Source organism: Eleutherodactylus coqui, chromosome 5 (assembly GCF_035609145.1).
Source record: "Eleutherodactylus coqui strain aEleCoq1 chromosome 5, aEleCoq1.hap1, whole genome shotgun sequence".
NCBI classification, from domain to species: Eukaryota; Metazoa; Chordata; class Amphibia; order Anura; family Eleutherodactylidae; genus Eleutherodactylus; species Eleutherodactylus coqui.
Window position 1 is genome coordinate 142250115 of NC_089841.1, and position 27543 is coordinate 142277657.

At 43.3% G+C, this 27543-nt stretch overlaps 1 protein-coding gene across 3 annotated transcripts; it reads left to right on the forward strand.

Moving 5' to 3' along the window:
- The first annotated feature begins 222 nt into the window (after positions 1–222).
- On the forward strand, positions 223–27465 carry BCL7A (BAF chromatin remodeling complex subunit BCL7A). Of its 3 annotated transcripts, none has more exons than XM_066603296.1 (7): positions 223–439; positions 12020–12101; positions 12996–13058; positions 16574–16670; positions 17712–17876; positions 19494–19612; positions 23532–27465. In XM_066603296.1, the coding sequence occupies exons 1-7, from the start codon at positions 348–350 to the stop codon at positions 23604–23606; spliced, it is 693 nt and encodes a 230-aa protein (XP_066459393.1). In that variant the 5' UTR covers positions 223–347; the 3' UTR covers positions 23607–27465. The 3 variants fall into 3 exon arrangements, with proteins under 3 accessions (XP_066459393.1, XP_066459394.1, XP_066459395.1); XM_066603297.1 differs by having other exon boundaries at positions 16577–16670; XM_066603298.1 differs by lacking the exon at positions 12996–13058.
- Positions 27466–27543: the final 78 nt, after the last annotated feature.

The window sequence follows — 27543 nt, forward strand, 5'->3', positions numbered from 1 at the left end:
TCGTGTTCTCCAGACAGAACTCAAACTTTCCTTGCCCATCACTTCCAGATCCGAGACCCTGCTGCCGCATCACCCGACAACACCCCCATTGTCCGCAGCCGGAGATCTCCCCATCCTCTCCCCACCATGCCGGCTGGAAGCGGGCGCAGAAGCCTTGCATTGTAATTGTGGGTGTGCAGAACGCTTCCCTTTCCCATCCCCCCGCTGCGAGTCCCGGCAGGCAGGACACTGCGCGTGCGCGTTGCTCGCCTGTGCTCGGCCGTATGTGAGTGTGTGAGAGCGAAGAAAGCTACAAGTAACCGGCGGCGACTGTCCCTCTCCTCCCCCTCCCTCATCACCCTGCAGCCATGTCCGGACGATCGGTCAGAGCCGAGACACGAAGCCGAGCTAAAGATGACATCAAACGGGTTATGGCCGCCATCGAAAAAGTACGGAAATGGTAAGAAAAAGGACAACAAAGGAGAGGAATGGAGGGAGGTGGCGGCGGCGGACGCGGTGTGACCGGAGCGCGGCGCTGTGCGGGGGTCTCCCCCCTCTACTGTACAGTCACTAGAGGCTCCCGCCAAAGCCGGCAGCCATGTCAGCTCGGGGAGCCGGAGAAGAGGCAGTCCATTGTGGCGGCTCTCCCGCAGCCTCCTCCCCGCTGACTGCGGAGCTGCCGCCTCTTATTTATATCCTTATCAGGGTCGGAGATGGCTTTTAAATTTAGCGCTTTGGCCCGCGGCGGCTGCTCCCTCCTCCCGTCCGCGGCGGCTGCAGGGGGAGCGCGGCGTGGCGGCGGCGGCTCGGCGGTCCGTGTTTACACTCGGACCTCACACGTGCGTTATGGTGGCGGCCGCACACGGGAGGAGTCACGCTGGGGCCGTTCCAGCAGCTCCTTTGTCTCCACCGCACGGAGGGCTGCGGACCCCGCGCACACGGCCGGCTCTCCGCGCTCCGGCCGTGCACAAAGTTTCCTCCTCACCGGTGTTTTCATGTGCTATTTATTGTGATCCGGACACCTCGGTCACCGGGCGGGAGCCAATGGGAGGCCGCCGGCTTATGGTGGGATGACCTTATTGGACGGTCATTTAAATGGCCAAGAAGTTTCTATATGATCAGGAGACATCGGATCACGTTCACCCTCCGTGCTGCTCCAGCGTGGCAGCTGCTGTGTGCGGAGAGGGGCAGAGCCGTCCCCCTGCCGGGGTACAACTAATGATGCTCAGTGCACTGATCAGCCCTGACTGTCACTTCCGAGGCAGGTCATCTATTGCAAATAAAGGACTGATAATCACATAGGGCTCATGCCCGCGGCCGTATGCGTAGAGCGCTGCTGGTCTCCCTGCGCTATTTTACACATCAACAGCCATACGCTGAGCCGGCAGTGATCACCTATGGCTGCGGGTGTACTGTGCATGGCCGCGTATCACATGGACATGCGCAGAGAGGTTTTTAAAATTTTTTTAGAGCAGCGATGCGATGGAAACTCTGTCCGTACACAATGTATTGCGCATGGACAGTGTATCATACGCAGCCCATACAAATGTAAAGGGCTCACAATGTGTGGGTATGCACAGAACTAGAGCATGCTGCAATTTATTTCTTTTGCATATCGATACATAGTGTCCACACGCTGATGTGCGTGGATCAGTGGAAGTCCATTGACTCCATTCACTTTATGTAGCACATGTAATATGCGGTGAAAATACAAACATGGACATGAGAAGGCCTCCCTCAAATAGGCATTCGGCTTTGCCACAATTTGACTTTCACATTCGGCCACAGCTCCCTGCAGCCGACAGCGGAGTTTAGCATACTGTATCATGGATAAGGTGTGCTAAACGTCAAAAATAAAACAGACTCCGCTCCAAAATGGTGGCGCTGGAAAGTGCCGCGATCAGGAGGCTCCATCGAAAACAATGGGAGCCTTATACCGCGATTAGTGCGGCGCTGAAAACACCGTGTTAATCGCAAAAAAAAGCGCCTGTGTGAGGGAGGCCTAAGTCCACATACAATATACTTCACCGCTCTATGTAGGAATCAAATACATGTGCATCCTTCTAGAGTCGCGTCATAAAATCATAGTTCATAGAATGGTCGAGTTGGATGGGACCTCCAGGGTCATCTGGTCCAACCCCCTGCTCAGTGCAGGATTCACTAAATCATCCCAGACAGATATTTGTCCAGCCTTTGTTTGAACACTTCCATTGAAGGAGAACTCACCATCTCCTGTGGTAACCTGTTCCACTCATTGATGACCCTCACTGTCAGAAAGTTTTTTTCTAATCTCTAATTTGTGTCTCCTCCCTTTCAGTTTCATCCCATTGCTTCTTGTCTTTCCTTGTGCAAATGAGAATAGGGCTGATCCCTCTGCACTGTGACAGCCCTTCAGATATTTGTAGACCACTATTAAAGGGGTTGTCTCGCGAAAGCAAGTGGGGTTAAGCACTTCTGTATGGCCATATTAATGCACTTTGTAATATACATCATGCATTAAATATGAGCCATACAGAAGTTATTCACTTACCTTCCCTGCGCTGGCGTCCCCGTCTCCATGGTGCCGTCTAACTTCAGCGTCTAATTACCCGATTAGACGCGCTTGCGCAGAAGGGTCTTCTGCCTTCGGGTCTGTCCGGCAGCAGCGGCATTCTGGCCCCGCCCCCTTCTATGCGTCATCGCGTAGCTCCGCCCCGTCACGTGTGCCGATTCCAGCCAATCAGGAGGCTGGAATCGGCACACGTGATGGGGCGGAGCTACGCGATGATGCGTAGAAGGGGGCGGGGCCAGAACACCGATACTGCCGGACAGACCCGAAGGCAGAAGACCCTTCTGCGCAAGCGCGTCTAATCGGGCGATTAGACGCTGAAGTTAGACGGCACCATGGAGACGGTGACGCCAGCGCAGGGAAGGTAAGTGAATAACTTCTGTATAGCTCATATTTAATGCACGATGTATATTACAAAGTGCATTAATATGGCCATACAGAAGTGCTTAACCCCACTTGCTTTCGCGAGACAACCCCTTTAAGTCTCCTCTTGGCCTTTTTTGCAAGCTAAACATTCCAAGATCCTTTAACCGTTCCTTATAGGACATGATTTGCAGACCGTTCATCTTGGAAGCTCTTCTCTGAACTTGCTCCAGTTTGTCAGTAATTGGGGTGCCCAGAACTGGACACAGTATTTCAGATGAGGTCTGACTAAGGAAGAGTAGAGAGGTATAATGACTTCACATGATTGAGACTCTATGCTTCTCTTAATACATCACAGAACTGTGTTTGCCTTTTTTGCTGCTGTATCACACTGTTGACTCATGTTCAGTCTGTGATCTATTAGTATACCCAAGTCTTTTTCACATGTGCTGCTGCTTAGGTACAATTCCTCCCATTCTGTACATGCTTCTTTCATTTTTCTTGTCCAGATGTAGGACTACATCTGAAGGATTATTGTGAATTGTCTTCGGACAGTGTTGCAGTGCCATATTGAGGACCGCTAGCTTCCTTACAGAGGGGACTCCAATGATTTACAGCATTCCGGGTTGTATCATGTTTGATTTCAAGGATGCAGTTTTGAAGCATTTTCTGTGTGTGGAGAAGAGAAGGCGATCCCAGAAGGTCACATATATGATTCCTGCATAGAGTGGTGAAGTGTATTGTATGTAGAGGATTCATTGCATCAACAACAATTTGCGCATACACTGACAATAGCTGTTGGTTGAATGCTTGTTAGACTGACAGTCATTTCTTCTGGCTCCCCCATACACACAGACATAGGGGAGGAATGGTACCTTTTCGCATGATGACTGTTGGCCAAATAATTGCTAGAAAGAGCTAAGGGCCCTTCTACATGAGACGATCTGTTGGGCAACAGATGCCTGACAGGTCGATTGAGCGATAATCACCCCTGTTATACAGAAGCGAGCATCACTAGTAAATGGAGGCAGAGTGGGCTGCAAAACGTTCCAGCCGCCCGTCTCCATTCACAGGAAGCAGGATTGTGGGACTCTAAATGATAATCGTTCCGTGTAAAAGCAGCTTAATTCATATGATAATCATTTAGTGTAAACATGGCCACCTACAGGGTGACGAGCGGTAAGAAAGTAGTTGTTACGTTTCAGCTTACCGAAAATATATTCGCTGACTAAACAAAAGGCGTGGTGTAAAGCCGCAGTCATTCATATTTGAATGACTTAGGAATGAATTTGCATGGAGATCCCTTCTAAGAACAATATCTCAGCAAACGACTAATGGACAATCATCGCTTTGTGTAAAAGCAAATTAACCACTGTCATATGCTTCAAAGACATTTCTGAGCAACTATCTGAATGATAGTTGCTCCGTGTAAAGGTAACTTAAAGGGATCCTCCAGGCCTGGAGAAACAAAGATGGCTGCAGCAGCTTCTCTGCCCTGATGCACACTGTGCATTAGTAGTCATTAGTGTAAGACCCTACACCTGCTTTGAGTAACTAGTGCTGTCCACATGAGCAGTGCTGACTGGTCACATCAGCAGATATTGTCTAAGACCAAATTCACATGAGCATATGTGTATTTGCGTGTGCATAAGCATCACATTTTTGCGGAACAAATACTGCTTTTTTGCGTACGCATTGGCGTATTTTTACTGTACTTTTTGCATTCTATTTGGGTTTAATTCACTGCGTATTGTGTATGCAAATACGCCCATGTGAATCTGACCTTAGACTACTAATGTGTATATATACTATGTACAGTGTGCATCATGTAGTTAGAGAAGTGGTTCCGCCATCTTTGTTTGTCCAGGACCGGAGGATCACTTTTTAAGCCACTTCTAGACTCCTGGTAGCACTTTACCTCCAGGGAGAACAAAAGGATTAAAATTCAACATGCCGGATCCATACAATAACCAACCAATCCCACCTAAATCGGCAAGTTCAGATGACTTTTGCCTAATGTGTCTGAGTGCTCCTTCACACAGGCGTATTTGCATGCACAAAACGCAGAGTATAGAATCGATAGGTTCATTCACATTTCTGTATTTTGTGAGCCAACCGCAGCACGCTCTACTTTTCTGCGCTTTTGGGGTGGCTGCCTGCCTCTGCGAACTATATCCCCCGCTCCCCCGTACTTGCCTTGACGGGCTTTTCTTAGGTCAGTGGATGTGTCAAGTGGCCAGTCCCTACCGCCTGCTCTCGGTGGGTGATGCTGGACTTGACTGACAGTGAGTGGTGAGAACCGACCACTTGGCACATTCAGAGCACCAGGAAGTAGACTGAAGACGAGCCCTTCCAAGAGAAGAAAAGGGCTTATGGACAAATAAAACCTGGATTGAGTCAGCGGGGCCGGCACTCGGAGCCATGCAACTAGCCCTACTAATTCTGTATGGCGACAGGTTCTCTTTAAGCTACCTATTTTTGGGGGTGTTTGGATGGGATTTCTTTAGCATACCCTAAGGCCACTCTCACACAGCCCACTTTTTACAGTGATTAGTGTGGTGTTTGAAACGCCGCAGTACAACCCTTCCATTGATTTCAGTGGAGCTTCGCAGACCTGCGCTTGAACATGGCATTTCTAACACCGCGATTTTCGAGCGCTGTCTGCTCTAATTTGTTTTGCACGCTTTACTACTTTTTAACGCACCCCATCACAATGATGGGGTGCGTTAAAAAGTGCCCTCAAACGCCGTACAATGTGTTCAAAAACGCAGCTTGAAATCGCAGTAAAATGTTGTGATTTCGAACATGGCATTTTGTGAACACATGTGTGAGACCATCCTTAAGCTTCTACCAGCTGTCCTGGCCACATTATTACCCAGCTATGCAGTGATACATCCGCTGCCCAGTACTGTGGAGCAAGGTTTTCTTCAGACTTAGGCTGTAGTGTCACTTTTTGAGGCTTGTAAAAAAAAATAAAAAAATTCTATGCTTTTTTTAGAAGGGTTTTGGGTGGTGGTATTTTTTTATGCACACATTTTTTCTTTTTTTCCCCCATGGTTTTTCTTTTTCCTATACAGAAGTCTCTGTGAAACCACCGGTACAAAACGCAAACCATAAAGCATGCCACATTTGGAGGGGGGAAAAAACCTGGAGCCAAGTGAGCAAAATTGCCAGAAAAGGAGTGATTTATCAAAGTTTTTGTATCAGAAAACTAATGTAGAAAAGCTGGACATTTTGACGCACACCACAAAAATGTGTCACTTTTTGCACATTCCCTGCTGGAAGTAAATCTGTGTGCCGGCTGTTTCAGACTCTCTGCTGAACTACAACTAGCAGCTGGACCCCATGTTTTTTGGTGGCGTAAAACTCTTGTAGAAATTCCATGAGAAAGTGGCATTCTGACCCTTAGGGATATCTTCACACTAGTTGGTAATGCTTCTTTTTTCCGTAGCGGAATCGGCTGCCTAAAATCCATAGCATTTACAGTACAAATATAGTGGGTAGGATCTTAAAAATTCCACGCCCCCCCCCCCCCCCGCACGCTGTGGGGAAAATCTGCCGACTACATTGACTTGCGCTGCGGATTTTAAATCTGTAGCTTATCAAATTTTGCTGCTGATGTTTTTGGGCGCGTATTACGGTTGTGCCAATTTTTAAAAAAGCAGCATATTTTATTTTCATGCGTACTTGAAAATAGCACATTGTGACTAATTAAGCTTAATTGCCCATTAAAATAATTGGGACCGTGCTTGCATGATTTTTTTTTTTTAAGTATACGCAAAATACAGTAAAATACGCACATATACGTGTAAATACTCTTCCGCCTGTGTGAAACCAGTCTTGGGTTATAAACATGCAGCACATTTGTTACAGGAACTTTTGCAGCTATTTCATTCATCTAAATGTGGCTTGCAGGCAGCCATGGGCTTACCGCCAAAACGGCTTCATTCAGATGAATTAAACTGATTTTCAGTCACAGGAATTTCTGCAAAGTCTCTCTAAAATAAATGTACCCTCGTTAGGTAATTTGGTAGTCCAGGATATAAAATGATGGCCTTTGCGGAAGCTGTTATGACCGCCAAGGCGAGCCGTACGAACCATGTGCAGTACAGGAGATGAAGACAAGAAGGGTATTAGTGTATCTTGATGCCACCGAAAGTACAGGTGGAGCCAAGATACAAGGTGTTTGACAGGGGGTTGACGCCCCCTGTTCGTGATTGGCTGCACGTCACTGTCCTGCTTTTTCTGACTCAAAGGTCCTGCTTCTGGACACTCGTTGACTGTAGCCGGCGTCCCAGCAGCCCCGCTGTCCCTGGCGCCCCTTTTCTGGCCTTCACAGCTTTTGCTGCTGGCCTTGCTGTTACCTCCGCTGCCTTGTAGCAGGGCGCTGTAACTGTCCTGGCTGATCCTTCCTTGTCGTGACACCTCCTGCTCCTGCCGACAGTGAGTGTAGCGGAGCCGCGGGAACACTGGAAGTGCAAAGGTGAATATACATCGCCCCACCCCCACCGCCGCTCTGCAGCTCTCACCAATCTATGCCTCAGAAGTGGTGACTGCCAGCGGCCCATGGCACAGCACCACAGTGAACTCCAGAGCGGCCCCACTCAGCGCTGCAGACCACAGCAGTGACGTGAAGTGAACACCGACAGTCAGCACTCCGGCTCACAGCATCGCTGTCGCACTTCGGCGGTGCGCCGGTGAAAACAGGCAGTCACCGCTCCCTCGCACAGCAGCGCCCCTAAGTCCCCGGCAGCACCACCAACTCCTACGGGACGGCGTGGTCCCCTGCCCAGCAGCGCTCATAAGTCCCCATAGCCGTCTCTCACCTTCCACAGCGGGGGCTACAGGACCTGTAAGGACGAGGACGGGGAGAATGTAGTACAGCCAATCAGGAACCGGGGGCGTCAACCCCCTGTCAAACTCCTTGTATCTTTGCTCCACCAGTACTTCCGGTGGCGTCAAGATACACTAATACCAACAAGAAGCAGGTATGCAGTGTCACCGGCTGAGCACAGGGTCCAATTCCGCTGCGGGCTCTCACATGTGGAATCCGACCTGTTTGTATGCAGCCGGCTTAACAAGTATATCCTGAAAAGTCTAACTATTTCACCCAGTGATTTTTAAATCTAGCCAGTTGGTCTAATCTAGACGCAATTAGATGTACAATAATACAATTGAGTTAAACCATTAGGAAAGTTTAAATTAAAGAAGGTACTTTTGTGTTTCCCACTTTTTTGGCTATAGGTCTTCTAGTTGCTATTACAATATGGGAGATAAGAAGGTCCGAGGAATTGTAGTCCTCTATGCCTAATGAGAAAAGAGCAATGCTTGGGCCACAATGCATATTGGTTTGCAAAATTGATCTTAGCGTGTAGTGAAGTTGATCCCAGAGTGGTTTAAAGGAGATGTCCCGCGCCGAAACGGGTTTTTTTTTTTTTTTAAACCCCCCCCCCCCCCCCCCCGTTCAGCGCGAGACAACCCCGATGCAGGGGTTAAAAAAACCACCCGCACAGCGCTTACCTGAATCCCGGCGGTCCGGCGTCTTCATACTCACCTGCTGAAGATGGCCGCCGGGATCCTCTGTCTTCATGGACCGCAGGGCTTCTGTGCGGTCCATTGCCGATTCCAGCCTCCTGATTGGCTGGAATCGGCACGTGACGGGGCGGAGCTACACGGAGCTACACGGAGCCCCATAGAGAAGAGGAGAAGACCCGGACTGCGCAAGCGCGGCTAATTTGGCCATCGGAGGGCGAAAATTAGTCGGCACCATGGAGACGAGGACGCCAGCAACGGAGCAGGTAAGTATAAAACTTTTTATAACTTCTGTATGGCTCATAATTAATGCACAATGTACATTACAAAGTGCATTATTATGGCCATGCAGAAGTGTATAGACCCACTTGCTGCCTCGGGACAACCCCTTTAAGGGGTTCATACAACCATCAGAGAAGTAGTAGTGAGTAACATGTTTATGACCTCTCCAACCTATATTAAGGCCCTTTTACACACAAAGATGCAATCATTTTGCATAAACTGCTAATTGGTACTAATAACAATTAGTAGCTTATTAATGCGTGTGAACTGCCCGGAGCTATATTCAAAGAATAGCGGGTGGTCTGTTCTCTGAATACATACCCTTTGTTCTGCTGCTGGGCTGACAGCTGAGACAATGTTATCAGTGCTTCCCGCGGAGAACACAGCGTGAAGTTCCTGCTATCAGCTCTTCTGCTGAACAATGGTTTTTATGCCGAACATAAAATTATCGTTCCGCAGCAAAGTGAAAGACAGGCACATTTAAACGCAATGATTATCACTCAAAAGATGGCTTTTGAGCGAATTTTGAGCGATAATCGTGTGTAAAAGGGCCTTAAGGTCTGCTGTCCATGGACGTAGTGATATCCCGCGGCAGATCTCCGCCGTGGGAGCCGCCGCTGGGGAGCAGGGGAGAGCTGATGGCTCTCCGAGCCTGACAGATAGGCTCACTGTGGAGAATTGCAGAATGCTGCGATTTAAATCCCGCGAGTGGAGAATTGCTATGATTCTCCGCTCTGCGCTTTCTATAGTAGTCTATGGAAAGTGTTCACTGCATTCCCCACGGCCGGATTATCGCCGCAGGAAATGCAGTGAAAAATTGCCCGTGGACAGAAGTCCTTACTCTTGTGAGATTCTAGATAAGCCATATGATATTGTCCCCTTTTAAACCACATTGATTTTTCCAAGCTTAGAGATTGGTAAATTGTTGATCACACAGCAAGTACATTTTCTTGCATTTTTTGGCATTGTAGCCTAAATCTACTAAGAAAAGTGTAAAGAAAAGCTTTGTGTTACATTTTTTGGACCTACTGATAGTTCTATCACATTGAAATTGCTGGAAGGTTCTAACAAATATCCAATGCTTGTGATGAAGTGTGTTCTATCATTTGTTAAAGTCTGCTAACAAATAGAATATTATAAAGAAATAGTCTGCTACATGGTGCTCTATTCTGATGAATGGGTTTTAGAGAGTTCCTGTAGTTAAAAATAATTACTACTACCTCCCTAGGTCGCTGTAGTTGATGTAGTGTATGTCAGACATCTGGTATATAGAGGGGATATTTTGAGCCTTTTCTTTCCCTCTGCACACAGCCATATTATGTCTGTTCATATGGTGGCCATACTGTACATGCAGAGGCGTAGCAAAGTACAGTAAGTGCCAAACGCAAGTGAGATCACTTTGCTTGAGGAGACGGACTCAAACCAACGGGGTGTAGCAGCTTAGAGTGCTGCCATATAGCTTCCAGGCTGCAATCATTAAAGGGGCATTAGACTATATTATCCATGGAACTCCTACCTATCTGCAGGATGAAGGAGCCAGCAGCCACAATGGCATACGTACTAGTGCGGCTGTGCCTAGTACTCTCAGCCCTGCTATTTACTTCAGTGAGGTGGGTCCTTATGTACTGCGCTATGTTTGGGTAAGCAGATGACTAAAGGGGTCTTAGTGGGTTCATGTCATACATTCAATATGTCATCAACATCCCAGACAACACGTTTAAAGAAAAACTGTCCCAAAAGCTCAATATCTGTATGTGTAATTGATCATCCTGATAACTAGTCCTAGAAAGTGTCTGCCTTAAGTCAAGATTACAATGAGTAAACCTTTTATTGATAATGTAGTTATGATTATGAAGCTAATCATAGTCAGTTAAGATTTTATTTGCACCTGTGTTAAGGTTAACCCCTATCGTAAAACTACGTCCTGCTGTTGCAGGACGTGTATGGAGGGAGGTAGCGCCGCTATCTCCCTCCATACAGCACGGGCGTCAGCTGTTTATTACAGCTGACACCCGCGGGCAATAGCCGCGTTCGGCCGATCGCGGCTATTAACCCTTTAAATTCTGACAGCGGCATTTAAATCCCCCGAACACTGTTTGGGGGTCCCGCACGCCCCCCCCCCCCCCGCCCCCCCCCGCGCGGTGAGATCGGGGGAGCCGTGCAGGTGTCATGGCAGCCGGGGGCCTAATGAATGGCCCCAGGGCTGCCTTAGCAGACTGCCTATCAAGCCATCCACACAGGGTGGCTTGAAGACTGCCTGTAAAAAAGCAGTATGACGTAATGCTATAGCATTACGTCATACTGCAGGAGCGATCAAAGCATCGCATGTTAAAGTCCCCCAGGGGGACTTCAAAGTAAAGTAAGAAAAAAGATCAATAAAGTTTTTTACATTGTAAAAAAGAAAAAAGTTCTAAAAGTTTAAATCACCCCCCTTTTGCCATATCAGTTATTAGAAAATCTAAATCATAAAATAAAAATGTATTTGGTATCGCCGCGTCCGTAAAAGTCCGAACTATCAAAGTAGTGCATTATTTTTCCTGCACGGTGAACGTCCTCCGAAAAAAAAAAAAAAAGAATGCCAGAAATACACTTTTTTAGTTACCCTGTCTTCCAGAAAAAATGCAATAAAAAGCGATCAAAAAGTTGTATGTATTCCAAATTGATACTATCGGAAACTACAGGACATCCCGCAAAAAATTGAGCCCTTGCTCAACTACATCGACAGAAAAATAAAAAAGTTATTGCGCGCACATAATGACCGCAGAAAATAATTGAAAAAAATTAAATATCTTAAAAAAAATACAAGTACTACAGCAAAAAAAACTATATAAGCTTGGTATCATAGTAATCATACTGACCCATAGAATAAAAATATCAGGTCGTTTTTGTTGCAGTTTGTGCGCCGTAGAAACAGGACGCACCGAAAGATGGTGGAATGTCGTTTTTTTTTTTCATTTCTCTCCGCTAAGAATTTTTTAAAAGTTTTTCAGTAAATTATATGGTACAATAAATAGTGCCATTGAAAAATACAACTTGTCCCGCAAAAAGCAAGCCCTCATACAGCGACATCGATGGATAAATAAAGGAGCTACGATTTTTTAAAAGGGAGTAGGAAAAAAACAAAAACGGAAAAAAGCAAAAAAGCTCCGTCACTCAGGGGTTAACTGTAATAGGGTCTGCTGGATTCCGGCCATGCCCACAGCACTTTGTACTATTTTGTGTCTGATCTGCTCCAGAGTCTGAACAATGCCTAAACCAATAGAGTATTCTTATAGCATTAAGACGTCACAAATTGTATTCTTTTCTGTTTTTCAGGGAAAAGAAATGGGTAACTGTTGGCGATACCTCTCTTAGGATTTACAAGTGGGTGCCGGTTGCTGAGCCAAAAGGGGACGATGTAAGTTTTTTAGTAGTTATTAATCAAAAACGTAGACAGAACAAAAAGTTAAAGGTTCACCCTTCTTTATAGTAACATAGTATATAAGGCCCCAAAAAGACATGTCCAACCAGTTCAGCCTAATTCCTTGCCTTGTTTACGTAGAACAGAACATTTTCTATCTTCTTACTTTGCTAATATAACTGTATTTTATGAATTCCAAGCTTAGAGAGGTTGCCTGGTGTACAAGAGCCATTTTACGTAGCCTATAGGGCAATTTTCACTTAATGCAGGAAGAATTAGCCAGAGTGTAGCGTTTCCTGCTCTGGTCTGTGTTTATACAGACATCCCATTGATTCTAATATGCATTGTGTAATGCTTTATTTTCCCCTGTGGAGGCACTGCAGGGAAATTGAACACTTGTTGCCAGGTTCCTCCATAGATTAGATGGGACACCCCGTGATCTGCTTCCCATTAGGGGGCCCATTTAACAAACAGTAATTGCCTAAAGCGGACAACCCCTTTTAATGGGAAAATACTTGGCAACGCTGTTTATTGAAGTTAATGTGCCAGTCCTAAATGCCTGCATCACTTTAGTTCTACAATGCCAAAACCGAGTCTTACCAGGAGTCCGACCAACCAGATATTCACAGACTAACAAAAATGCCTGCTGCACTGCTGGAAAATAGATTGTCTTGGTTGCGCTCTGAAGAAATGAAAATGGAATTCTAAACAGTAATATTAAAGGTTGGAAAAAAATCTAGTATTTACTAGAAGAATGAATTGACCTGTGAACATTATTCTGCAGGATGCATATTAGTCTCCCTATAGGGGGCAAAATTAAATTTTATGCAAGTCAATTGCACTGGAAATTTGAATCCAGTCATTTCATTTCTGTACATTTTTTCCCTTCAGATTGAGTTGAAAGTGACAGATGAGAATTCGGGACTTCTGAGGCGACCAAAACCCTGTGGAAAAGTCAGATCCTGTCTTTTCTACTATTGTTTGTTTTTCATGTTGCAGGGAGTGGGTTCTTCACTAACAAGCAAGCATGTTGATTTATATACTGCCACTAACTCTGTTGGATTTGTTGCCTTTTAATGATGAAAGCTCAAGTACTGGTGAGAAGTAGAAGCCAGAGAGGTTCATATAACTAGCAGCAGCCACAGTCTGCGGCGAAACTAGAAATTAAATTCTACATATTTTATAGCTAAACCCTCAAATTGTTCCTTTAAATGTGATTTATCAGTGTCACTTACACACTAAATTGCCACTTTTTTTTTAGAAACCCCATATAGTGTCATTTTAGACCTCCCTTGGCCTTCAGAATTTTGTAAATTGACCTGTTGACCTGATTTAAAATCTGCATTGTGTCAGTTTGAGTTTATGTTGGGGATTTCACTTTTTAAAGGGGTTTACCAGGGAAATGCTATTGATGACCTATCATCAGGATAGGTCATCAATAGTTGATCCGCCAGGATCCGTCGCTCGGGACCCCGACCGATCAGTTGAGCGGGTGCATGCTGTCAGCGCTGCAATAGAAGAGGTCAGAGCGGAAGCCACCGCGCCAACCTCTGTGTAGTGGCCGGCTTTGGTAACTGCAGGCACGGCTTTCATTGAAATCAATAGGAGCTGTGCCTGCAGTTACAAGCACCAGCAACTACATGGAGGTCGGCGCGGAGACTTCCGCTCCAAATACACAGAGGTCGGAGTTACAAGCACCGGCCCCTACATGGGAGGGTCGGTGCGGAGGCTTCCGATCTGACCTCTGTGTTATAGCGGTGCTGACAATTGCACCCACTCAGCTGATCGGTAGGGGTCCCGAGCGACGGACCCCGGCCGATCAACTATTGATGACCAATCAATGGCCAGAGATTGAAAAATCCCCGCCTCCTGGAAGCACTGCCTTTGATTGGCTTAACGCTGTGACCAATCACAGCAATTCATTCAATGAATCGCTCCCCCCCCCCCCCTAAAATTAATGTGGAGGTTGCCTTCATTCCATTGCAATGGGGCGGCAGCAGCACTGGCCGCATTGAAAGCAGTGGGGTAGCATTGCGCTCCTCTGTCACAGCTGTAGCGGGGGATTCCTTCATCTGTGCTAACAGTCCCCTCATCACTGAACACTGTGACAGTATAAATGTCTTCTATGTCACTACATGCAGATACCGTATATTGAACAGATGAATATGTAGATCGTGTCCTTGTGATCACAATCTGTTCAAATAAAATTATTTGTAGTCACTGGTACTTGAGCTTTCATCACCATTCTACATGGATGTATTTAATTTTAGAGGTCCTAGACTCTTTTTTTTTTTTTTTAAAAGCTGCCCCAGTAGCAGCAGTCGAGATTGGTGCTACTTTTTAATTTAAGACTACTGATTGTAGTAGAGTCTTGGATTCCAAGAACCAGCACTACATGGAATTTGTATGTTCTCTCCAGTTTTCTCCCACACTACGAAAACATACTCAGGGGTTAATTATCTGAGATGGGAACATTTGGATTGTGAGCCCACGGAGGACAAAAACTCATGTAAATCATACTCTAAAGCTCTGCTGAATATGTTGGCATTGTATAACTGCACCCCGTCCTTATTCTATGTAGTGATTGTATGGTGGGGCCGCAATGCAGAGGTCCTGAAGTGGGTGTCGGGGAGGATGAATATTGACAGGTTGCATATTGCGAAGTAGCAACTGTCTTGATTGCTGCTTATGGGGCTTTTTAAGTGTGGAATCCCTTTTAATTAGTACTAGATTACATTTACTTTGCATAGTGCCAGGGAGAGCGGGTGCTCAGCTGTTGGATGACAGCCTGGCACCTGCTCTAACAGCGGGGACCGAAGAAACCACGGATCAATATGACGGCAGCATGTAATACCTTGACAAAGAGAGGGGGCTTCCTCTCTCATCCATTGGACCCCAGAGGCCTGGACATAGCCTCTGAGCCTTCTAGCTATGGTAGCCTATAAGGCTTAGCCCCTGGCTGATCTTCATAGACGTTGTCATACATTGCTATCCTGAAGTATAGTAGTGTATTAGTAGAATTATATAATATGGTGATTATTCAAGTCAACTAATGGAATAAAAATAAAAAGTTAAAGTATAGAAAAAAGATATTCTTTAACTCGCACAGTGCACTTCATGAAAAAATATATAAATAATGTAATAAAAATAACTAATTTTGCCTATCCTGCCTTACAAAAAACGGAATAGAAAGTAGTCAAAACATTACATGGATCAACTATACCATTAAAAAGTACAAGCTTCAAAAAAATAAAACTTTTACAACACCATTGACAAAAAAAAATGTTAGGGGTCTTTGAATGCAGCGATAAACAGAAAATAAAGTGTGGAAAAGTTGCAAAAAAATTAACTCTATGAATATTTACATAATTGTACTGGCCTTCAGAATTACTTTAACATATTTGATGAACACCATTAAAACTAAAACTTAAAAACATTACAGAATTGTGCAGACTTTGTTAATCTTGGCTCTAGAAAAAAAAGGAATAAAAAGCAATCAAACTGTTATATGTTCCCAAAAATTGGATAAATGAAGAGTTTATTCCACAAAAAACAAGTTGTCCTAGAGCTCCGTCAATCGAAAAATAAAAATGCTCTGGTTCTTGGGATGCAGTGACACAAAAGCTAATCTTTGACGAAGAAAAAAAGTACAGAAATGTCAAAACCTAAAAAAAGCTGAATAAATTCAGTGTCGCCGGAATCGTGCTGACCCAAGGATTAAGGTTATCACATTATTTTGCACACTGAACGCCATAAAAAAATTTCCACAATCCCCTTAAAAAAATGTTATAAAGGTTATACAATGCATTGTATGTACCCAAAAATGATACCGTTAAAAAAACAAAACCATTTATCATGCAAAAAACAAGCCCTCATATGGCTGCCGGTGAAAAAATTATAAACCCCTTCGTCACTAAGGGGTTAAAAGAGATATCCGAATAAACATTGGTGGAGGGAGGGGGGGAGTAAAACATTCAGCTCTCCACTCATCCGGTCTTTTAATAATGGCTGTGGCAGTTATGTGGATAAACCACAGGACCACCGCAGTCCATGTGAGCCCCAAAACAGAACATTCTCTGTGACATCCCTTACACAGTCCTAAGCTGTGTCATCTGTGTATAGTGTGTCACTGGGGGCAGAAGACCCGGTGTCATCGCAGGTCACATCACCTCTCACCGGATTGCAGCACGTGTGCATTGGTGGCTCTTGTTTGAAAAAGTAAGGTTTCGGGGAGGGTTAACTTTGAAGAAGAAAAATTGTCGGAAAACCACTAAACCCTAATCTACAATTTGTGCACAGAGTGTTCCGTCTCTAGATAGTTTCTATTACATTCCTTTTACTTTTCCTCCTAACTTTCTTCTGGACTTTCATACTTTGCGTTTGAGATACACTAACAGTTATCATAGGTGTTCATTGTGTTAATTATTCTGGTGTTTTTCCTTTATCTCTCCACTTTCCTTCCCATTCAGAAGACTAAGAATAAAAAGAAGGCAAAAGATGAGAAATGTGGCTCAGAATTGACCACCCCAGAAAATAGCTCTTCCCCAGGGATGATGGACATGCATGGTGGGTATAGAGTTATAACTGAAGCTGTAAATATCATTTAGGCTTTGTTCACATTAGCATCATGGCTGCTATCCTTAGCTGGCCATGACAGATTTGTCTTCTATTGGAGCCCATTGGCTTACCGTGTAGAAATAGCACTGTAGACTACGTGATGTTTCATTATGCAACTGGGAGATGCTAAAATGCCTCTACAGCGCCACCTATTAGAAGGTAGCATTCCTGCAAGTCAATGTCAGGGTGAATCAGCCAAATCCGAGTCCTCTTCAGAAGATAGCTGTTTTGGGGGTTTTGCCCCTCATCAGTGTGCAGTAGTAGGTTTCTGGCTAGCTGGGTAAGAGGCCTATAGATGTTGGTCAGGAGGAGTATAGTTTCTCCTTAGGGAGAGCAGCTAGAAGTTGTGAGGAGACTTATAAGGCCATGTATGCCCCTGTGAGACATATATGCAAATAGGAGATGGGAGAATGCCTCTACAGTGCCACCTATTAGAAGGTAGCATTCCTGCAAGTCAATACCTGATCTTTTAACAGGCATTGTACAACTGCTGCTCATGTAGATGATACTTAAGGTCCAAAATAAATATTGGGCCTTCCAAAAGTGCAATAAGTTGGTTCAAGAATCCGACTTTTGCTACTAGAGGTTTACCGTCTGTTCCCTGTTCGGTGCCAGTTCCACTTTGATCGAAGCTTCTCAGTGATCTAAGACAGGCTGGTTGCTAAGGAGGTGCCCTCTGACAACCCAGTTGGAAAAGCTTGTTTGCCTTTGTGCAACCAGTCTGTCACAAGTAATTGTTCAGTTCAAGCTGGGTTATTGTTGTGCTGGCGGCAAAGAAGAGGAAAACCGTTTGGCAGCAGTCATGTAATTCCGCATCTCCGCTTGTAGAGTTCAATGGAGATAAATGCTGGATAAAAGCAATGATCTTAATAACATAACTGCATTAGTTTATCTTTTCTGGCTTGTGCAGGTATGGATGCTATGTAAATTGGGGTTTAAGCACATTTTTCCATACAACGTATAATTAACTAACGTCTTTTTACTTTTCAGATGATAATAGCAACCAGAGTTCAATAGCTGATGCATCCCCAGTAAAGCAGGAGAACAGCAGCAACTGCAGCCCTGCCCCTGACAACCTCAACACTCAGGCGGACAGTACTGAGATGAAGTCAGAGGAAGCTCACTCCAATAACAGTGAACACCAGGATTCTGAAGGTAGTAGTCTGCACCATACACCTCTATTGTGTGAGGGAGGTACGCACTTGCAGAAACTACATGTATCACTCCTTAGATTTTAACACGTTACTTCATAAACTTTTTTGCAATCCTTTCTTTTGTAAATCTTTAGTTTTAGCTCTGTGACCTAAAACTTTGCTGTAGTCCAGAACGACTATAATGGAATTGTCGGGAAGTGGAAAGGTTAAAGGGGTTGTGCCAACATATCATCTGCTATTCTAATATGTCATACTAGGACATAGGAACATCAGAGCTGGGTTCCACATTTAGAACCCCCCTGCCACAGTCGCAAAACATAGAATGACTTCTGTCCTGGCAGACCTTCTGCCGCCCTGTTATTACAAGAATTGCTGTCCTCTAATACTACTATTCACTTGTAGCAGCTGCAAGAAAAATTTCAAGCTAGCTGCAGATTTCCATTGCAAAATTGGTGGGTTCTCAGGGGTTCCAAAAATGGGACACAGGGCAATCAGCTGATTGCACAATCCCTAAGAGTAGGAGGCTTAGGACAAAGACATTTAGGGTATATTCACACACAGCAGTTTTGTTGCAGAAAGCTCTGCAAATGTCCCATTAATCTGGATATCCTAAATAGAGACAGCACTCTAATTTCAGTGCTTATTATAATCGAGAAATGTGTATATTAGTGTAAATTTAGAAGATTTTTTTTTAATTTCAGCAATATTTTAGACAAACAAGTGACGTTTGGGCCACTTTGGAAAAGCCCTTCATTAAAGGGGTTTTCTAGTGTAATACTCTTAATGACCTATCATCAGGCTAGGTCATTAATAATTGATCAGCTGGAGTCCGTCACTTGGGACCCCGTCCGATCAGCTGAGCGGCTACATGCTATCAGCACCGCAAATGCACAGAGGTCGGAGCGGAAGCCTCCACACCAACCTCTGTGTAGTGGCCGGCGCCTGTAACTGCTTCTGCTCCAACCTCTGTGTTATTGCAGCACTGACAGCACGCTCCCACTCAGCTGATCGATCGGGGTCCAGAGCGGCAGATCCCAGCCGATCAACTACTCATGACCTATCCTGATGATAGGTCATCAATCGTATTCCCCTGAAATCCCCTTTAAACTTTAGATGGCTGCTCAACTGCCTGTGGACAGCCATATACATCTTGATGAAAGGCTTTTCTATAGTGGCTAAAACCGCTGATTGCTTGTTCAATATATTGCGCATTTATTTGGAATAAAAGATCACACTAAACATTGAAATGATAGATTCCTGATTTCATTTAAGATATCTCCTTGTGGGAGAAGCCCATTCAGACGCAAACCCACACAAGCTGCAGCGCTGTTGTCCCTGGATGTTCCATTAATCTGAACTGGTCTTGCAGAAACAGTTAACATGTATGGGATGGATTTTTCAGTTGTGGTAATGTTTAGCACGGATCTGCTGTGTGTGAACATATCCTTAGCTAGAAATTCAGGAAAAACGCACGCTCATTTGCAAAGGGATTTATTCTGATTTATTACATATTCCAGGCCAGTTTTATCGTGGAGCTCTCTCTACGTGGGGCTTGTAATAAACGTTTACTTTGGGAAATGATTATTCTGCATTAACTTGTTTTTTCTTGCCAATTTAGTTACTTCAGGGCAAAATTCTCAGTCATCAGTTGAAAGCTCACTAAATAATTTAGAGAAAACGGAAACACAAAGCTCTGCTGAAAAAGAGAGTGCTACAGAGACCTCCAAAAATTCTCAGGTAATGACGCGGTGATGTACTTTGTATTCTCAGAAGCACTGGTCAAAACTTGTCAGTGAGGGCAGAGGGCTTTTATGTTCTAAAAATTTAGGAAACAAATAATGAAAGTTAGAGTATGGTTCAGTAAGGGCGCATGCACCTCAACGGGTTCCGTTCAGAACATCCGCCGCTGAATTCCGTTTATGGACCCCATTGTAGTCAGTGGGTCCATCGAGCAAGTGGGTACCGTTTTTCTGCTTCCAAAATGGAGCAGGAAAACAAAAACCAAAAGTGCCAATGTGAACAAGCCCTAATTGTGTTAAAAAGTAACTGCACTTTTTTAAAACTTCTCACATGTCAGAGCAATATGTCAAAAGTATTGTCGATCCTGCTGCTGATACCCTCACTCATCCCTAGAACAAGGTGGCTGCCTCTTCACTGTCGGCTGCTCTCAGCAACTGAAGACTGATGCATAGAGGTCTCTAGGGGATCTCTTTAGACCTTGGAGTATGTCTTCCGCTGCCAACAAAGAAAACCAAAGGAACACAGCACTCACATGAGCACTGCAGCCCCTCGTTATAGCGAGGTCCTCCACTGATTGAGTGTTTGAAAAAAGTAAATTATTTAAAAACCCCTTTACTTATTTTAACCCCTTAATGACATGGCCTATTTTGGCGTTGAGGACCAAGTGATTTTTTTCGTATTTTTCCATCTCCATTTTTCAAAAGCCATAACTTTTTTATTTTTCCGCGGCCGTATAAGGGCTTGTTTTTTGCGTGGCGAGCTGTAGTTTTTATCGATGCCACTTTTGGGTACGTAGACAATATCGTAAAATATTTTAAAAAAATTTTTATGATAACATGGAGATAAACCGCATCAATTCTGCCATAGATTTCTTTTTCTTTTTTTTACAGCGTTAATCATGCAGCATAAATGACACACAAAAATTTTTTCTGCGGGTCGGTACGGTTACAACGATACCAAAATTGTTATATTTTTTTTAGGTTTTTACACTTTTTTGCAATAAAACCCCCTTTTTTTGGAAATCTTTTTTTTTTTCTCTATAGCTGCATTCAAAGTCCTGTAACCTTTTTTTTTTTTTATGTACGGAGCTCTATGAGGGCTTATTTTTTGCGAGACGAGCTGTAGTTTTTATTGGTACCATTTTGGTGAATGTACGGCTTTTTTGATCACTTTTATTGCACTTTTTTTTAGCTTTTTTTTTACGCTTTTTGTCGTACAAAATGAAAAGTGTGTTCAACTTTTTGTACACGTCGTTACGGACGCGTCAATACCAAATATGTGGGGTTTTCATTTTTTCCCCTTTTTTTATGCTAATATTAGAAAAAGCATAAAAAAGGGGGTTTTTTTACATTTTTTTTAACATTTTTCTTTTTTTTACATTTTTCTTTTCTTTTTTTTACACTATTTGAGTCCCTCTGAGGGACTTGCAGCAGTATGCCTATGATCGCTGTGATAAGGCATGGCAGAGCTACTGCTCTCCCATGGCTTATCGCCTATACAGCGATTATAGGCACAGGCAATACAGGACACCAGTGTCTGGCGTCCTGTTGCCATGGCGACAGGCCGGGCTCTCGCGATGATATCGCGAAAGCCGGCCGGAGACACAGAGGGATCGCGATCCCTCTGTGAACTCTTTCCCTGCCGCGATCTACATAGATCGCGGCAGGGAAGGGGTTAACAGCGGGGCGGCGCATCTCTGATGCCCCCCCGCTGTTGCAGCGGGACGCCGGCTGTGAGTGACAGCCGACTCCCGCTGCGGGATAGCGCGGGATCTTATGTGATCCTGCGCTATCCCCAGGACGTACCGGTACGTCCTGTTGCGGGAAGTACCAGGCTCCCAGGACGTAACGGTACGTCCTGGAGCGGGAAGGGGTTAATCCTCTAGCGCATACCTGGGTAATTGAGCATAATGCATTATATATGCAAAATGGCAAACACTGGCCTTTGACTCCTACAGAGAGACCATTATATCGCAGTGCCAGTAAATACTGGTATGCTGCATGAATGAACATTTCTGGAGTATCTGTCCTTTGAACTCTGTTGTGCCACTTCTCTTAATTCCTCCTGTAAATGAGTCCATTGACTACCAGGTATGATTTACTTTGGGTTGTATCCCTGCAGTCTGACATTGTCAGCACTGACTGGACTGTTGGAGAATATGTATGTACGCCCCTATTTACATGGACAATGGGAACACCCAGCTGTGAATTTACTCATACATTTCCAGAAGGAGTAATAGAGAAACAGCACTTATTAAATATTTTTCATTTTTCTAATCTTTTATTTTCTGATTGTAGATTTCTTAATTCTGTTTTCTGACTATATTATGGGCGGCCACCTGTCTGATCTGCAGTTAGCAGAATTTAGTGATCTGATTTACAGCAGCCCCATGGGCCATTCATACGCAATCAACAAGAGCTGACCCATTGACTTCTATAGAAAACTGTTCCAGGCATGCTTATTGTGAATGGTGGATTCTGTGTTCTCTACATGTGGGTGTTACCTTTCAATGTAATCCTGTCTGTGACGATAATAAATCACTGCTGAAAAGGTTTTTCTACAGAACAGGAAGTTCGGCCTATTAGGCTTAGTCATCGGTGTGAAAACTGTAGTATTTTTATTTTTTTAGTCCAGCTAGGAACAGCAACAATTTAAAAACAAAATCACCAAAGAGTCTTAAAATGTATAGCCTAAAAACTTGATTTATACAATGGCCACTCTCACACAGGCGTTTTTTGCAGCATTAAGCCCCCGTGCTAAACGACCCCCATGACTTTAATGTGGCTTCTCAGACGAGCGTTTGAGCATGGTGTGTCTAACGCCGTGCTTTTCGAACACTGTCTGCTCTATTTTAGTGCGTTAGGCGTTTTGTTTTTTTGCTTTTTATGAATGCACCTCATTACCCAATGTGATGATGGGGTGCGTCTAAAAACACTGCCTAACGTGATCGATAATGCTGTAAAACGCTGTATTTTTACAGGCGCCAGTGTGAAAGCAGCCTAAAGGGCCACCACATCCCTGCTGATATGCATTTATCACAATTCCCCCACTCTTAACTTCTTTCCTGTGTGTGATAAGCGTTGTCTTGCTATTGGTCAGCAATCCCGTCCCCAGAGCTGAAGAGAAATAAAGCCGTCTTTGGTTGTTCCTACTGAGCAAGACGACCTTTAGTACTAGAATGTCTGCAGGACGTATCCACGGCAACGTGGAATAAACATTTCTGATGTACCAGGAGAAGGTGATGGTTTATAGAGCTGCAGACACAAAATCCAAAGCAGAACCACATTGCAAACGTTAATAACGTTTGATCATCATTCATTCGCCAACAACTTTATGTAACTAGATTATTAAAGACGCTCCATAATTGTTTTATGGAAACTGCAAGTATTAAGTAAAAGTTACTTCCGTGTTTCCCTGATAATAAGACCTACCACACTTTTCAGGGGGAAGGGGCTTGAAATATAAGCCTTCACCTGAAAATAAGCCCTAGCTAGACTACATGAAAAAACAAAAAGGAATACTCACCTAGTAGATAGCGTTCAGGTCCCTTGTGCTGGGCTGCGGCGCTGCTGCAAGCTGCCGTGTTCTCCTGAACGCCGACAGAGCATTTCTTGCTGGTAGCGGGGCTTGAATACCCCGCCTCCAGCAAGCTAATGTCCTGATTGGTCAATCAAGCGCCGCGTCAGCCACTCAGACAGCGCTCTATTAACCAATCACAGCCATTCATTGAATGGCTGTCACTGTGCCTCTTTTGGGGCAAAATTTTATATAAGACAGTGTCTTATTTTCAGGGAAACACGTTATCCTTTGATCAATAAAAAGCTATTTAAATGCTGACAGGCTCAAAGCGAACGTGTGAGACCCTATACTGTATTATTTACCATCACTTATGTCTCTTCTTTTTCACCCCCTACAGGATTCTGATGATGGTGCTCCTCCTTGCAAAAAGGCTAAAAGTGATAGTTCGCAACAGAACTCTGAGGCTATGTAGACTATCCAACTCGGTTTCTCTTTATTTTATTTGGGGTCTGTTTACTGTAAGGTACATTGGTTATTCCAACAATAGGACAGCCTTACTTAAAACCATCTTTATCTCCTTGATGAGAATAGGACTCTACTTTTTTTTCAACCTACAAAGCAAAAATCCAACAATGCCTGGATATCAGAGGCCAGGACTAGAGAAAAGTGAAATATTTCTGTGAGGAATCAGAATACCAATGACAGTCTTTTGAAGTGGTTGATGTGAACACTCAGGAGGGTCTACGCACTGTTTTCTGTAGTCATTTTTACATTTGTGTTGCTGCTGTATATATATATTTTTCCATTTTGCTATTTAACATGTAAAACTATTTAAAGATGGTACCTGTTCAGTTTAAAGCCACCATGTAAATTTTGCTTTCCGGTTTTGTTTTTGTGCCTTTTTGACCTATTTTTGTTTCCTGTCTAACTGAGCTCTGTGTAAGTGGATGAATCTATTTAGACAAAGACTTAACCAATTCTAAGCCATTTTCACATGTGGAGTGATCGATTCCTCTTGTCTGACTATTCGAAAGCCTTTGACTTTTTGAAAGCGTTCATTCCAGTGTCTTTATCTTTTGACTTCTGTTTTTCTTTTAGCTTGTAGCACACATATTGTTATAATTCTGTTAACATCAATGTCTGCTTTCTGTGTTTCAGGCAGCTAAACTAACTATCAGACTTTTGCTGTAGACTAAAGTTTGTTGTTTTTTTTTTTCCTTTAGTGTAATTTTGTATTTGTTTTATTCTTCCAAGATCAAGTGTTTACTCGGAGCAGTATTGGTATTTCTATGTAATTGGCTGCATATTAGATTCCTACAAAAACTAGTTTATTTAAGTGTAACACTTGACATAATGTAAGTGTTCTAGAAGAATCAGGTGCTAGGCACTAGACAAGAGCTAGTTTGGGTGAATAATGTGATATTTCTACAGCTGCTACCTAATGCAGTGTGTTATGCCATTCCATGAACAGCAGCACTACTCTGTATTTGGCTCATTGGATAATAGTGCAGATGTAGCTCAGTACAGGTGTTCCTTTTGGTATCATGATTTTGTAAGGAGAACGTTCTCGTCTTCACATTACACACTTTCGACAAAGCGCGGTCGTCCTAGAATTGTATTGTGTATGAACTGATGGTATACTGACACAGTGAAAGCTTAATTTATTGTGGATTGACATTTTATGCACTCACTTTTACTTTTTAGCCAATAAACAATTTAATTGAAAACAAAAATCTCGATCTTGACAATTCAGCTATTGTTTTTGGTTCTCATGATGTTAAACGGGAACATCTTATTATGTGACTCCATAGCTGCTAAAAGATGTTTTTGTACTTTTTTTTTTTTTCAGATTTGTTTGTTCTTGTTCCATAAGTGAAAATGGCTTTAAAAAAATGTTTTTATTATAAAAACAGACGCTTCCCATTGCTACAGCTAAGGCGGCTATTTCTGTTTCACCTGGGCTTTTGCATTGAGAATAACCTTTTTGTTCAGGTTTGCAAGTTTTAATAACTCCTACTACATTCCCTATAAAGAGTCATTCATATGGCGACTATGTGTGTTCTCAATCATTCATTGACCATTGAATGCGATCTGACACTGTATTATCTTCCATGAAATATAACTATTAGATGCTGGATTAGAGACTGCCTGACTGCTGGTCAGCCCAAGATTGTTGTATCCTGCATAAACTGAAGCCTTGTGGATCCCTTTATGTGTGCGCGGATACACTGCCCATCCCAGTTCATTCTATAAGTTTGCCTCTTTTCTAATTCATTGATCAGAGCGGATTTGCTGTGGAAACCTGGGGAGCTGTTGAGTTCTGGTTATTATTGGTAATATACCTCGATACTTTACAATAAAATGTACATTTTATAATTACCATGAATTGATTCACTGCAGTGGTTTTGCATCACTAGTACTAAGTTGGTAGTGGCGGTAGACACATTACATTCAGAATGTACATTATTCACTTTGCATGCCTGCAGTCAGTAAGTTTTACACACTTCAGCCTGAACAAAAGTGAATTAAGTTCTAGTGCTCCTTATATTGTTGTAAGAGGGCCGTACTGTGGATTAGAGCATTGGTATTTTTTGTAGGATGTTGCTCTTTTGTCTACTGTAATGCATATAATTTGAGAAGGAGCACTGTAAAATATTTACAATGGCTAATTATCTCTGCATGCGGTCTTCAATGGTGTATTAAGCCATCAAATGAAAAAGTATAAAAATCCCTTTTACGGCCCACGTGTTACCATTTCTTATGGAATCCACAGTGAAATACCTGTTCTAAAGTGGTTTTAAGGAATGTTACATGCATTCTGTAGAAATGAATTCTGGAATATGTATAAGGCCAATGTACACTTCTGTTAAGTCTTTCGTCGGAAGTACACATCGGGAGAATCTCCTGAGACATGTTCCACTAATAAGGTCCCATAGTAAAGCAAAAATGTAGAATATATATGTATTTGCAATGTATACATTTTCCCTGCATACCTTTGTACAGAGTAGCATAGCACAATGCTATTCCATAATGCAAGGTAAAATGTATGCCAATACATGCTGGTTCGCCATATGCCTAACGTATACTCGGTATATGTACAGTCACTGCCCTATGGATACATACAGTGTTCAAGCTTTCTCAGTTTATACACCAAACATAGGGCCAAAACTAAAACAGACGATAGGGAGATATATAATTGTGAGGCTCCATGTAAACAAGTGGGAACCAGTTAGTCATATTCCAATTTAAGTTAAGCTAAGAGTCCTTTTAAACTGAGAAATTTTGGTCCAGTTGATAAGTGCCGATCAGTGAGATTGGTGGCTGTCTACCGGGCCTCTACATGGGTCGATTCAGACCCTAGTAGGGGGTGAACGATTGTTGCTACGATCATTGGTCCCTATGGATAGAGCTGTCATTGGTTGGCTGCACATCTCCTCATTTACAAAGGGAGATGTGTAGCAGATCAGCGATCATTTTCTCGCTCAAATAAGCCGATCAGCTAACGAATTATCAATTTGCTCTTTCGGCTGATCGCTTGCACTTTTACATTGGGCAAAATAATGTTCCTGTGAACGTTCTTGCCTGATTATCGGGCCATGTAAAAAGCCCTTTTCTGTAAACTTGTTTAATTACTTTGAAAGGCCTTAACATGTCAATTTATCAGGAAAACGAACACGTCGGTTTTAAACTTAACCTGTATGAATTATGGTACAAAGAAAATGAATTGTTGCAAAAGAACTTTCTAAAGTTATCAACATGGCGTTAAAGCAAATTCTATACAATTTACTGCATGTGGCGAGCAACTATATTTAGCACTGTGGAAGTCAGAACCAAGTAAATCCGAGAAATTGTGTATAATACGTAAGCAGGCAGGCCTGCAGAAAACACATGTCATTTTATTTTTCCCCCATTTGATATAAAACTGAAGAATACGAATGGCTGGATAACTCTTGTGTAACAGGCTAATGTATGTGTGTAAGGTATGTTGCATACATTTGATTTTTAAAGCCATCAACTTCACGAATCTTGAGTAATCTTTGTTTCTTTGAGAATCTCACCTAAACTGTTGATCTTTCTATATTTTTATTACCATAGAGCATCTCTTCTAATACCAGATTTTAATGATCTGTCTGTACACAGGAAGTACAACATAAATGTCTGTGACCACTGACATCTGTACACTTCTCACAAATGCATCATGTTCTGGACATTTAACTGGTTAACATTCTGCTAACTGTAACACTGTCTCTTTTCTCTATATTTATTTCATTGGTAGTTATGGGTTTGTACAATGTACAACAATTTCTTTTCAAATAAACTGATTACAGAAACTTTTTGTGTCTTCTTTTGAAACAAGCAATTGACTATTTTTAAAGTTTATTGTACTAGTGTACCACTTTTGCCTAGGA

What these genes read in the sequence shown, in the direction of transcription:
- BCL7A (XM_066603296.1), top strand. Translation starts at nt 348, where the DNA reads ATGTCCGGACGATCGGTCAGAGCCGAGACACGAAGCCGAGCTAAAGAT. An exon ending in TGAACACCAGGATTCTGAAG is followed by an intron (nt 17,877 to 19,493) that starts GTAGTAGTCTGC and finishes TTGCCAATTTAG; the next exon opens with TTACTTCAGGGCAAAATTCT. An exon ending in AGACCTCCAAAAATTCTCAG is followed by an intron (nt 19,613 to 23,531) that starts GTAATGACGCGG and finishes CACCCCCTACAG; the next exon opens with GATTCTGATGATGGTGCTCC.